At 63.9% G+C, this 12,331-nt stretch overlaps 3 protein-coding genes across 3 annotated transcripts in view; 2 read left to right on the top strand and 1 right to left on the bottom strand.

Moving 5' to 3' along the window:
- Positions 1-44: 44 nt before the first annotated feature.
- FSTL3 (follistatin like 3) lies at positions 45-7,621 on the top strand. Its single transcript, XM_041415551.1, has 5 exons — positions 45-193; positions 2,055-2,240; positions 4,957-5,172; positions 6,174-6,401; positions 6,492-7,621. Exons 1-5 carry the CDS (start codon positions 136-138, stop codon positions 6,542-6,544), a joined length of 741 nt encoding a protein of 246 aa, XP_041271485.1. The 5' UTR covers positions 45-135; the 3' UTR covers positions 6,545-7,621.
- Positions 7,622-9,433: 1,812 nt separating this feature from the next.
- Positions 9,434-11,844, bottom strand: PRSS57 (serine protease 57). The gene is made up of 6 exons (XM_041414995.1): positions 11,783-11,844; positions 11,168-11,316; positions 10,929-11,082; positions 10,609-10,753; positions 9,835-10,095; positions 9,434-9,752 (listed from the first exon to the last, which is right to left on the bottom strand). Exons 1-6 carry the CDS (start codon positions 11,842-11,844, stop codon positions 9,573-9,575), a joined length of 951 nt encoding a protein of 316 aa, XP_041270929.1. The 3' UTR covers positions 9,434-9,572.
- A 322-nt stretch (positions 11,845-12,166) lies between these two features.
- Positions 12,167-12,331, top strand: part of PALM (paralemmin) — a 15,980-nt gene continuing 15,815 nt past the window's right edge. Inside the window, exon 1 of the mRNA XM_041415460.1 lies at positions 12,167-12,320. The gene's annotated coding sequence lies outside the window, so the exon portion shown is untranslated. The remainder of the gene's footprint in view (positions 12,321-12,331) is intronic.

The raw sequence follows: 12,331 nt of genomic DNA, 5'->3' as shown, positions 1-12,331 counted from the left end.
CCCCCCCGCGCCGCCCCGCCCGGTGATTCACGCCGCCCAGCCGCTTTATAGCTCCGCCGGCCTCGCCGCCGCCTCACAGCAACAGGTCACCGGAGCGCCCCGGCCCGTCCCGGCCCGTCCCCGCCCGGCCCGGCCATGCCGCTGCGGCTGGCGCTCTGCCTGCTGGCGCTCTGCAGCCCCGCCGCCGCGCACGGTAAGAGCCACGGGGGTCCCTCTCCCGCCGGGGGTCCCGGCGCAGTCTGCCCGCTCCGCCCCGGCCGCCGGTAACGCCGCTCCCGCCGGCAGGTGTTCGGGGCGGGGGCGGCCCGGCCTGGGGTCGCGGCGCCGTTATGGGGCGGCAGCCCCGGGCTCCGATGTCCCGTCCCGCCGGGCAGATGCCGGGCTCTCGGCGGCGCAAACCCGCTTTACCGGGCGGAGCGGCGGCTGCCGGGTGCCCGGCGGTGCCGCTCGGATGTCCCGGTCGCCGCCGTCCCTCCGTCGGGCGGGTTCCGTGGCCGCGCGGCGGGAGCGACCGCCCGGGTCCCGCCCGGCTCCGCAGCCGCGTCCCTGCCCCGGCATCCCGCAGCCGGTGTGTCCCGGGGGATCCGTGTTCCCGGGCGGCAGAGTCGGCTCGGGGCTGCGTGTCCCCGGTGGGACGGGCCGGGAGCGGGGCCGGTCCCTGACCGGGGTGTGGAGTTCGGAGCTTGGACCCTCCCGGTTCCGCTGCCGGTGCTAGCGGCTTTCGCCGTGCCTGGGCGGCGTCGGGACAGTGGGAGCGGCCGTCCCGAGACCCCGGAGCGGGGCTCTGTCAGCCCTTCCCAGCGCCTCGGAGCCGTGCGGTGCCGCCGGTGTCGCCTTTCCCGCAGCGGCGCGGGAGTTTCCACCTTCCCCTCGCACGATGCCGAATGTTCCGTGGGGAGCGGGGGCCGCGCGGTGTTGTAACGGGAAATTGAGCTTGGAAGAGCAATTGGACAAATCCGTGGAGGATGAACCCGCGTGCTGGAGCGGCTGGTGCTGCCCGAGGTGTCCGGGCGCTGCTTCCCGGGGCTTTGCTCCATCCATCCAGCCGGGCTGGGAGCCCCCTGGACTTGTGACCGAACCAGAATCGTGTGCGTGGGCAAAGAGGGGGGCACAGGGGGTCTAGGGCGGCGGCGGGCGAATCCTGCTTAGGAGAGGAGCGACTCCCGCCTGGCAGCGCAAGACCCGTCCCTGCCCCCATCCCTCCCTTCCATCTTTCGCCGTTTAGCAAACCTCAAGCACAGCTAATGAGAGCACGAACCCAAATAAGCGTCACAAGAGGCTGGTTTGCAGAGGCGGAAATTGCAAAGAAATCACTCACAAAAAAAAAAAAAAAAAAAAAAAAAAAAAAAAAAAAAAAAAATCGAACTGATTCGCTGGTGGGTCACGGAACAAACAGGCTTTTGAGTCAGAGGGATCAGTGCCGCGGGTCTGGCCCAGACCCAAGGGCTGGGGCAAGTGTCCTGTGCTCCAGCCACTGGCTCAGATGCTCTTTGCAGAGGCTGTGGGTGTCGGGCTCCCGTGTCAGGGAACAGTTCCATCCCTCTGTGGGGCCACTGGCACATGCCAGGAGATCCAGCCCTCACAGCAGCCACCCACTGGCCCCACTCTGTCTGCTGCCCTGGGCTAGGACCCCCTTGCTGTGGGGCCAGGCAGAGAGGCGAGCAGGCAAGGGAGAGGCAAGCTACAAGCTCAGATCCTGGTTGGCAAGCTGGGCATCTCCCAGAGCATCACAGGGAGCGCTGGGATAACTGGTCCATCCCTGTGGTCCAAGTGTAGATTTGGAGCCTGTTGGCAGGAGAGGGCTGGCAGCAGCATTGGGGTGGCCATGGGGGCACTGAGCTGCCATGCCAGGGACCCTTGGGGATGCCTGCTCTGGGACAGCTCTTGTGCCACGGGAGCCAGCTCAGAGCATCTCTAGGTTCCCCAATTTGTCTCAGGCTCTGGAGTGGTCCCTGTGCCTCTGCCCCAAGGTGCTCCAGTCACAGCCAGGATCTTGCTGCTCTTCAAAGGGGTCCTGGTACAGCAGGGATCCCTCACCTCTGCCCTCTCCACAGGTGGAATCTGCTGGCTGCAGCAGGGGAAGGAGGCCAAGTGCACCATGATCCTGAAGACTGGCGTGACGTGGGAGGAATGCTGTGCCAACGGCAATGTGGACGTGGCCTGGTCTAATTACACCTACCCAGGCAACAAGATCAGCCTGCTGGGCTTCCTGGGGCTGGTCACCTGCCACCCCTGCAAAGGTGAGGAGTTTAGGGGCTGAGGGGCTGCTGTGGGGCTGAGCTCTCCCCATGGGGAATGTATGGAACCCTGGGGGCACGACTCAGAGTCTGCAGCTGCGGGCGATGCAGCAGCACAGAGCTGCCCCTCACCAGACAGGGCTCTCCTTGGTGGTCTGGGACAGCACAGGGACCCCAGGGACTGCTGACCCCTGCTCCTGCTGCTGCAGCTCCTGGACGGATGCTGCTGTGGATCAGGGCTGGTGGGACAGCCTGTGTCCATCAGCTGCTCTCGTTTTGAGTGTATTTTAGTTGCTCTCCCAGTGGAGAGAGATTCATGACCCAGGTCTTGGCCGGGCAGCCAAGTGCAGGGAGAGGATCTGGAGCTGGCTGTTCCCAAGTTAACCCCTCTGCGCTGGGGCCTCCCTCCCCTGCCCTCGCCACGGCTGCTCAGAAGGAAACTTCGTCAGGTTTTTCTAAGGAAAAAAGATCTATTTCTTCCCCTCCGCTGCCCCTCGCTCCTCCCAGCGCGTGTGTGAAATGGCTTTATGTAACGGGCAGTTCCAGAAGTGGAAACTCTCCAGCTGTGAGTTCCAGCCCCGCCAGATGTTTTGGCGTGTGCCGGAGCTGCGGCTCCTCCAGCACTTGCGTGGCTGTGTGAGAACACGCTCAAGGACCTGCTGCCCGCAGGAGGCAGGAGCAGGGCTTTGGAAGGTCATGTTGTTATTTGCTTAAAGGGGAAAAGGTTTTTAACAAAACCACTTCCCCAGCTCCCTGCACCCCTCAGCACTGCTGCAATGGCAGCTCCTCAGGCCCGTCCTGCTGCAGCTTGGGGCTGCACGCTGTGCCAGCCAAAAGCTGACTGAGATCCTGGCCCCGGCCCCATCCCTGCTTGGAGAGAGCTGGGAGCACTGGGACCCTCTCCAGGGGCTCCCCTGTGCTGGAGGCAAAGTGCAGTGGGGACAGGCAGCCCTCAACCAGGAGGCTGCACTCACCTCACTTACCTCTGTCAGGAGTCTGGGGGACCCGGGGAGGGCTGACAGTGGCCACAGACCCGTGGTGGGGGCTGTGGTTCCTGGGGTTTGTTGGTGTCTGGCAGCAGGATCTTTGAGGAAACCGCTAGAGAGCCTGGCCAGCACGTGCACCACAACCCCCCACCCTCAGCCAGCCCCTGCCTGTCCCATCCAGATGGAGCTGGTGCTGCTCCTCACCAGGCTCCAGAGGCCTTGGAAGAGGGCGGATAAGAGGAGCTGTGCTCCCACTCCCCGGCCTTGCGAGCCTGGGAGAGGTTACTCCAGGATAAAGTGGGCTGCAGCCGGGGCGGCCAGGGATGGTGCTGGCCTGACCTTGGGGGCCCTGCAGATGGGTCTCTGGGGGAGGTGAAATTCCTGGCTCCAGCTGCTGGGGACACGGTGTCCCCCCGAAGGACCCAGCGCAGGGGGAAGCCAGGCTGCAGGGTTGGGGTCACAGGCAGATTTTCCAACTGCTCCAAGTATCCCTTGCTGGGATAGTCTGGATGGTTGGATTCTGCACTGCTGGCAACATCTCTGAGTGGAGGGTGACAGGGTCTTCTTTGCTCTGGCAGCCCTGGGACACGGAGCTGCCCTGCTCTCTCCTGGGGTCCCCCAGTCTCAGCCTTCTCTTCCCTGGGACATGCCCCAGCTATAGAAATCAGAGAGCAAAATGGGAAAGTGTTTCCCAGCAGGGAATTTCCCCCAGTGACAGCTGGGCCAAGCAGACAGGGAATTTCCCCTCCTTCCTTCTTCTTCTCCTCATCCTCCTCTTTCTCCCCCTCCTCCTCCTCCATATCTCCTGAAGTGGCCCATCTCCCATAGGGAAATCCCCCTCTGTGCCTCCCAGAGCTCCCAGCACACACCCTGTCTGTGGGGATCCGTCCTGCCCGGGGTGAATCCCCATTTTGGGAAGCCTTTTGGTCCTGCCCTGCATTCCTCTTGGTGGGTGCAGCTGGGTCCCAGAGGTGCCTGTGTCCTGGGAGCTATGGGGGCATTTTTGGGGTGAGCTTTAGGTGGCAAAGGGGAGTCCAAAGGAGAATCCCTGCTGCTCACCCCTTTGCCTGTCCTTGCAGAGCCACCAGTGTCCCTGGACAGCAGCATGGGCCCCTGCTTGGAGCTGGCAGCCCCACTCCATCCCCGCCGGCGTGGGCACGGTCCTGGGGCACTGGCAGAACCCCTTGAACCTGGCCCCCGCGCTGGCCGGGAGGTGACCTGGGGGGACAAAGCATCTGCCTGTCTGGGGACGGGCGCTGGCTGCTGCCTCCCGCTCTTGTGTTCCAGTCACGGAGCGAGACAGGGCCGGGCATTGTCTGCCGGGAGCGGCATTCCCCATCGCCCCGACAACTCGCGGAGCACGGCTCCTTCTGGAGGAACTGAGGCCTTGTGGAGATAGATTTTTCCATTGCACAAGAAAATGAAATGTCTCCTTCCAAAGAATAAATAGATGGGAAGGAGTGAGCTGGTGCTGAGCGGGGCTCCGGCTGGGGTGAGCACTGCAGGATTGCGTGGAGCCGCAGCCAACGACCTGCTCCTCGTCGGGGCTGAGCAGATCCAGATGCTGCTGGGACAGCTCGGCGTCAGCACGCCTGCCGTGTCCCAGGGGGCGTTTGGGACCACGAGGGGGACACCGTGTCCCGCTTGGTGTCACACTGTGGGGCTGGGCAGGACGGAGACTTCCCTGGTGGGTGACAGGCGGTCACTGACGCGCCGCTGCCCTCTGTCCCCAGAGAGCTGCGAGGGGGTGGTGTGCGGCCCCGACAAGGTCTGCAAGATGAAGCACGGGCGTCCCCAGTGTGCCTGTGCCCCCGACTGCTCCAGCCTGCCCCGCAAGCTGCAGGTCTGCGGCTCTGATGGCTACACCTACCGGGACGAGTGTGACCTGCTGACAGCCAAGTGCAGAGACCACCCCGACCTCGAAGTGATGTACCAGGGCAAATGCAAAAGTAGGTGCAGTTGTGCCCCTACCTTACTGTGTCCCGTCCCCATCCTGTCCTTGTCCTGTCCCCATTCCCTGTGGTACAAGGAGGGAGGGTCTGTCCTGTACAGGGCCCTGCATGACATGGGTCTCGCTGCCCCTTGAGGGGACATTGTAGCTTGTTGGTGCAATGGGGTTTGGCCTTGCCTCAGGCTGAGCAGTAACAGTCCCTAAAATGTCATTTACAAACGTCAAGCCCCTTTTTTTCCTCTTTTGTAAAGAGCGCAGCGATCCACCCAGCCCTGCCAAGAGCTGTCAGAAGGATTATGGTTATTTTTCCAGCCCTCCTTTCTGGAAGGCTTTGCCTGTCGAGCTCTGGGCTGCGCAGGGAAACGTGGGGCAAGAAATGGGAGTTGGGAGCTGCAGATGCCAAATCTTCCAATCCATCAGGGAAAGAGAGGAGGGTGGAAGGACGATGGGGGTGCACGAGCCTCCACCCTCCTGAGCAGAGCCCTGTGCAGGGCCTGATCCTGCTGCTCAGGCTCCCTCCACCCCCGTGCGCCCTCATTCCAGCGCTGGGTCTGCTCCAGGGTGACCCTGCCCTTCCCTCTCGCCGGGGCCAGCACGGCAGCTGCCAGCCTGGCCGTAGTGGCTGCTGCTTCCCTGCCAAGGCACCTGCGTGCGGCCGCTGGCCCAGCCAGGTCCCGCTGCGCCGAGCGGGCTCAGCCCCGCGCTGCGCTGCTGCAGCTGGGCCTCGGCTCCTCCCGCCTGGCAAAGCTCTGGCCAGGGCTGAGCCTGGGGACTCAAGGTCATGAGCTCCCTTGCGCTCAGGATGCCGGCCCCTGCCAGCCCCTGCCCTTGGGAACAGCACCCTGATGGGGAGATCAGGACCCTCTGGCTCTGCTTTGTCCCCTGATAGCAAAAGGAGGGAAGGGACTGGGTTTCCCTGGGGTGATGCCCAAAGCCTGCCCGGGGTGAAGTAGAGCATGGCCATCCCCGGGGTCACTCCAACGCTGTGCTTCCCCGCAGAGTCCTGCTCCAGCGTGGTGTGTCCTGGCACACACACCTGCGTGGTGGACCAGACGGGCAGCGCCCACTGCGTGATGTGCCGCACAGCCCCCTGCCCCGAGCCCACCAGCCTGGACCACGCCCTCTGTGGCAACAACAACGTCACCTACCCCTCGGCGTGCCACCTGCGGCGAGCCACCTGCCACCGCGGCCGCTCCATCGGCGTGCGCCACTACGGCAGCTGCTCAGGTGAGCAGGGAGGGGCAGGGGGCAGCGGGCACGGACCCCCAGCGCCTGCTCGCCCCTCACACCCCCCTCTCCGCTTCCCTCTGTTTCCAGCTGCGGCCAAATTCTCCGCAGAGACGGACAGCGTGGAGGAGAACTATGTGTGAATCGTCCCTCGGCCGAGGCGGAGCTGGGAGACAGGGGCATTATGTGTATATTGTACAAACCATATACCTGATATTTATTAAGATAAAAAAAGATCCTTATTTATCCCTGTGTATGTTAAGCAGTCGCAGGGGGCTCGATGCCCATCCTGCCGGCCAGGGAGCAGGGGAGGGGGCTCAGGGCTGGAGCCAGGCCGAGGTGCCCAGGCAGAGTGGTCAGTGCCCTCCCCTGCTGCCAGCGCGGTGTGGAGGGGTGTCCGTGGGCCCCCCCCCACGTGTCCTTGGCCGGCAGCCCTGGGCCTATTTATTTTTGGATTAATTCTCGGTACTCTGCTGACGTTTCTGGCCAGGACCTCGAGGTCTAGAGGGAATCTGCACTTTCGCCTTCCCCGAGGGGCTCGGCCCCAGCTGCCAGTGGCAGGAAAGGCAGTGCACGCTGCATCAGATTGGAGAGAGATAGATATATATTTTTATATATATATATATAAAACATAGGTATGTTATTGTCTCCTAAAGTTTCAGCATGTGTGTGTTCAAATGGATTTCAGTTTAGGTTTTCCTAGGCCCGTTCAGACCAGGCTCCCACCACCTTTGGAGGCGACGCCGGTGCCCGGAGGGCTGGTGCAGTGGCAACCCTGGCTGGGGGGCACAACCATGCCCCTACTAGAGCCCATCACCCAGGGCAGCTGCCCCCAGCCCTCCTAATCCCTGCCTGCCAGAACAGCTTTGGGCACAGCCTGGGCTGCGGGGGGAGCTGGCCCTGTCCCCCCCCAGGACCCCCCCGTGGCCACGCACCCCCTGCTCTGCCCACACCTGTATTTATTTTTACTCCTTCTCTCATTTCTTCCTTTGTCACCTGTGTAAATACCAGCTCAGCTCTGACACAAAAAGCTCTTGACTTTATATAAATATCATATATATATTATATATAAAAATACCTTATTTTCTATTTTTGTATGACTGGGTTCTGACCCCCGAGGTAGATGCTTTGGGAACATCCACATTCCCTATTCCATATTGTTGGGGCATTTTACGGCTGTGTTATGATTTGGATTACAATTAAAAACCAGAATAAACAGTGCTGCGTGTCCGGTTTTGTTGGCGGGTTCTGGGGTCGCAGGAAACCTTGTTCTCCTTGTGGCTGTGCATCCACACCAGGGTTTTGGGGATGTGGGGAGCTGCATCCCCTCTGCTCCAGCTCCATGCTGGGGTTTTCCAGCCCAGCCAAGGCTGCTCCGTGCAGTGGGAGGGAAGGGGAGAGCAGGGAAGAGCAAACCCGCTCGGCAGATAAATCTGTTCCCAATCTCGGGCCGTGCCATGAGGGTTTGGTATTTCACAAAACAATTCCTGCCGGTAATTGGGTCCCGATGTGGGATGTTTCCCGGGCAGCAGCCTGCGGCTTGGCGTGCTGAGCTCCACAGGAACTGCTGCCGGATCCCCCTGGCCCGCATCCCCTGTGCCGGGGGCGGCATGGCACAGCCCCCGACCCCTGGCCAATCCCCCCAGAGCCATCACCAGCCCGGCAGCACATCACAGAGAATCCATGAACCGTTTAGGTTGGAAAAGACATCTCACATAACCCAGGGTGGGCGTGGGGGGTTCTGCTACAGCCGCTCTCTGCTCGCCCAGCTCAGCAGCATCCCCCTCCTTTTGGGGGTGGGTGTCCAGGAGTTCTCACAACACTGCCCATGCCTTTCTAGGTGCCACCACAGGCGGTGGTGTGTGGCCTGGGTTCCTCCACGGCCGCCGGCAGCGCTTCCTGCCCACGGCAGCTGCCGGTCCTGCCCGCCCCGCCGCAGGGTCCGGCCCCGGAGCGGCTGGCGGGTGGCTCCGTGCCGAGCCCGCGGGCACGGGCTGCGGCGGCAACGGCAGCTCCTGTGATGAGCGGGAGATTTCAGCTTCCAAAACACGGCTGTGAGTCAGGCGCCGCCTTCCCACCGGTTTTTGGGTGGTCTGGGACAAGCCGGGACAGGCGCCGGCTCTGCAGGCTCCCTGCCAGCGCGGATGCCCTCGGGCTGGCAGCGCTGTCCCGGCATTCCAGGGGGTCTCTGCCCCACGCTGTCACTGCCAGCACCTCACTGGGATTTGGGACTTCTTTGGAAGCTGGCAGCCTGGCAGGGATCTGTCCTCTGCTGGATGTCCCCAAAGCCGCCGATGCCTGCGGCTTGCATCTCCCGACCCCGCGCAAGGCCCTGCAGCAGCCGCGGCAATTTGTGCCAGCAATTCGCCGATAAAACAAACAGCCAGGAGCAGGGAATGTCTGAGTCTGTCCCCGGAGACACCGGGCAGAGCCACACACGTGTCTGAGCTGAGAGCCAGCAGCGGCTCGGCACACTCTCCGGCCACTGCGGGCACCCAGCTCCGGCGGGGCGAGCGCCCGTGGGTGCGCGGGGGAGGCGGGCGAGGCTCCCGACGGGATCCCTGCGGGCTCGGCCAGCCCGGCGCAGCTGGGAGCCCGCCTGCCCCCGGGGGGTGTCTGTGGTTCCCCCTCTTTGGGGGGTCACGTCGCGCGGTGGGGAGGGTGCGGTGTGGGACGGGATGGAACAGGATGAGGCGGGACGGGATGAGACGGGCTGGGACGGGATGGGGAGCCACACCCCGGCGGGAAGGCAGCTGGGGATGCTCTGGGGTGGCAGCACCTGGATGCAGATCCTGGCTCCTCTGGGGCACGGCCTGCACTCCCCTCCCTCCTGCATCCCCTGCTCCATCCACACATGCCCAGGACAAGTCAGGGGGACCAAAACACAGGGAGAGCAGTGGGATGGGGACTGAGGGTTTATTGAGGAATGTAAATTTTGCCACAGCAGGAGGATGTATGGGGGCTTTTGGTGTAGCCTAGGGGGTACATAACACCCCTTGCCAATGGGCAGAGAGGGGCTCCAGCCCTGACCTGGGTCAAGAAACCCCGAGCATCAGCTCCCAGCACCTCCAGAGCTGGAGGATGTGGAAGTTCTGGCCCTCTTCTCCCCTCCTGTGAGACATCTCAGCCCCTCTTCCCACAGCCTGCCTGCCCCCAGGACTCCCAGCCACCCTAGGGCTTCAGCCACCCCTCCCGAGGGCGGAACCTTCGCACAACGTGATGCACCCAGTCAATGTAGTTGGAGATCTTGGTGTAGATATCAGGGAACCGGCGGTCCCCACATCTCTCCCCAGAGAAAGAGACGATGCCATGAACCTTGTCCTTGAAGACCAGGGGTCCCCCGGAGTCACCCTGCAGAATGAGGGGGTGGGAGGGAGATCTGAGGGTCTCCCATAGGGGGACAGCGTGGGGCGGGGGGCGGGGCTGCACTCACGGTACAGACTCCCTGCAGCGTGGTGTCGCGGCTGGCCCCGCACAGCATGTTGGCCGAGACCTTGCCCCTCCACAGCGTCCGGCAGAGGTTCCTCTTGACGATGGTGGTGTTGGTCTCCATCAGCTCCGTGGGCTGGTCTCCAAAGTTGGAGGTGTCCCCCCAGCCCATCACGGAGCAGACAGTGCCGGGTTTCAGGTCGATGTGTGGGGAGGGCAGGCGGATCCTCTTCACGTACTTGTTCAGCGTGGCCGACCTGTTCAGCTGGGGGGCAGCGAGGGCGTGGGTGGCTTTGCTGCTGGGGCAGAACCCCCCCAGCTGCTCCTGCCTGGTTCTCCCTCCCACCCCGTCTCAGCGCTCCTGCTGACCCCCCCAGCCCTGCCCTTCCCTCTAGAGAGGCTGGGCCCCTCCCTGTCAGCCCCTTTGCAGTGGTCCCAGTCTGCTGTAGAGATTTCGCTGCCCGGGAGCCGCTGACCCGGACAGAGTCGGTGTGTCCTCAGTGCCTCCATCACACCCCATGGCGCGGTCCTGCTTCTCCGGAGAAGCACTGACATCTAGTGTCGGCTCGGTCCCTCGTGGGGCACCCCACCTCCTCCCGGCGCCCTGGACACCCAACCTCCTCCCGGTGCCCTGGGGTTATGGACATTCAACCTCCTCCAGGTGCCCTGGGGCTGTGGGACACCCCATCTCCTCCCGGTGCCCTGGGGCTGTGGGGCACCCCAGCTCCCTCTCACAGCCCAGGGCTGCGGGGTACCCCACTGCCCAGCACAGACTCACCCGGAGCAGGCGGATGTCGTTGTCCGCAGCGCGGAGGTTGTAGAGCGGGTGGGCGATGGACTCGACCACGCTGAAGATCTGCTGGGACTCCTCGGGCTCCTGCAGCCGCTGGGCCCCCAGCACCACCCGCACCGAGGGGCTGAGCCTGTGGCAAGGCGGGGCTCAGAGGGCGCTGCTGTGGCTGGTGGCCATCGGGGAGGGGGGGATTCAAGGGGGACTCAAGGGGGAGGTGGGCAGCTTAACCCTTGGGATGGGGTTATTGGTTAGAAGGGGCCACACCATGTCCAGGGGCACGTGTCCCACGTGGGGACAAGGCTCACCTGGGAATGAAGCAGTGGGCAGCTGTCATCACCCACTTGGGCCACACCAGGAAGCCCCCGCAGACGTGCTCCCCGTCCATCTGGATGGAGGCCATGAAGGGCCGGGAATGGGGTGCTGCCGCCTTTCCCCCGATGATCTGGCTCCCCTGGGTGCCTGGTGGGTGCAGGTGATGGTTGGAGTCCAGGGTTCCCATCTCCCACCGTGGGGATGTGCCCTGGCACCCCCGTTCTCTCATTACCTGCCGAGGCCAGAGCTGGCAGCAGGATGGATCCTCCCAGGCTGAGGATGAAGAGCCCAGCTGTGACCATGGTGGCACAGACAGGGCCACTGCCACCACTGCTGGGGCTGCTCGGGGTGGGGGTGCTTAAATCCGTCCAGGGGCTGAGCCTTGGGGTTGGGGCGGGTATTTCCCTCCTGCTTCCTCCTCCTCGTGTTGCTGCTTTGTGCAATTCAGGGGTCGGGGAGCTCCGTGCAGCTTCCCCCGGAGTGGGAGATGAGGAGCAGAGCAGCTTCCCAGTCCTGACTCCCCTTGTGCCTGGGATGAAACCCCTCTCCGCAGGGAGATGGCAGCAGTGGGGCCCCAGGACATCTCTCAGACTCGACAGTGTCCCCGGGACTGCTGTGGGTGACACAGGGACTGTGCTGTGCTCCCATCCGATGCCTCTTTCAGCCCCTCCAGACCCAGGTGGCTCTGGGATGATGCTGTGGGCAGAAGGGCAGTTTCCTCCCTCTGTTCTGCATCGACGTGGAACGCAAAAAGGGGTGCGGGGGGTGGGGGGCAAGGGGGTGGGGGGATATGTTGACCCTCACTGCAGAGCTCGCCTTGCTGTGGGGCCAAGAGCAGAGTTCTCACCCGGCAGCGGGCAGATTTCCCAACGGAGGGTGGCTTGGGGCTTCCTGCGGCAGTTTGCCCATTGTGGCCGTTGGGTTGGGAAATGGGGGAGCGGAAAGGGGAGCAAAGAGTCGCTGGTTCCAGGAGTGGGGCAGGGCGGAGTGGCTGCACTCACAGGAGGGGGGTCACACACTGCCAGAAGCTGTGTTCTTGGAAGGGCTCTGAATGCAGCCCCTCCAACCGGCCCCGCACCGGGCACTGCACAGCCAGGACCCACTTCGGGACCCCCCAGCAGCTGCCACAGCTCCGGGGACCCCCGAGGTTGGGTGGGGGGGCGGCGGGCCGGGACCCAGCTGGGACCCCAGGAGCAGATGCAAGCCCGGCGCGCCCCGAGGCCGGATGATGGGCGGCGGCAGTGGCGGGGCGCGCCCGGCAGACGGAGCTGTGCGGGAGGGAGGCGGGAGCACCGGCGCGGTCCCGACATCCCTGCGCATCCCGCAGCCCCGCCGGGGATGCCGCCGCCCGCCGGGCCCTGAGCGCCGGGACGCCGGCGGCCGCCGGCTCCGCTCC

This window comes from Onychostruthus taczanowskii, unplaced genomic scaffold, assembly GCF_017590055.1.
Source record: "Onychostruthus taczanowskii isolate IOZ18803 unplaced genomic scaffold, ASM1759005v1 scaffold106, whole genome shotgun sequence".
Classification (NCBI taxonomy): domain Eukaryota; kingdom Metazoa; phylum Chordata; class Aves; order Passeriformes; family Passeridae; genus Onychostruthus; species Onychostruthus taczanowskii.
The sequence above is the reverse complement of the archived record's forward strand: the minus strand, read 5'-3'. Positions and strand labels throughout refer to the sequence as shown.

Excerpts from the sequence above, each read along its gene's own strand:
- FSTL3 (XM_041415551.1), top strand. The coding sequence starts at position 136 with ATGCCGCTGCGGCTGGCGCTCTGCCTGCTGGCGCTCTGCAGCCCCGCC. Across the intron at positions 2,241-4,956 it reads CACCTGCCACCCCTGCAAAG|AGAGCTGCGAGGGGGTGGTG; the intron begins GTGAGGAGTTTA and ends CTCTGTCCCCAG. Across the intron at positions 5,173-6,173 it reads GTACCAGGGCAAATGCAAAA|AGTCCTGCTCCAGCGTGGTG; the intron begins GTAGGTGCAGTT and ends GCTTCCCCGCAG.
- PRSS57 (XM_041414995.1), bottom strand. The coding sequence starts at position 11,844 with ATGGGCAAACTGCCGCAGGAAGCCCCAAGCCACCCTCCGTTGGGAAAT. Across the intron at positions 11,317-11,782 it reads GGAAATCTGCCCGCTGCCGG|GCTCAGCCCCTGGACGGATT; the intron begins GTGAGAACTCTG and ends CCCAACCCCAAG. Across the intron at positions 10,096-10,608 it reads ACGACATCCGCCTGCTCCGG|CTGAACAGGTCGGCCACGCT; the intron begins GTGAGTCTGTGC and ends GCTGCCCCCCAG.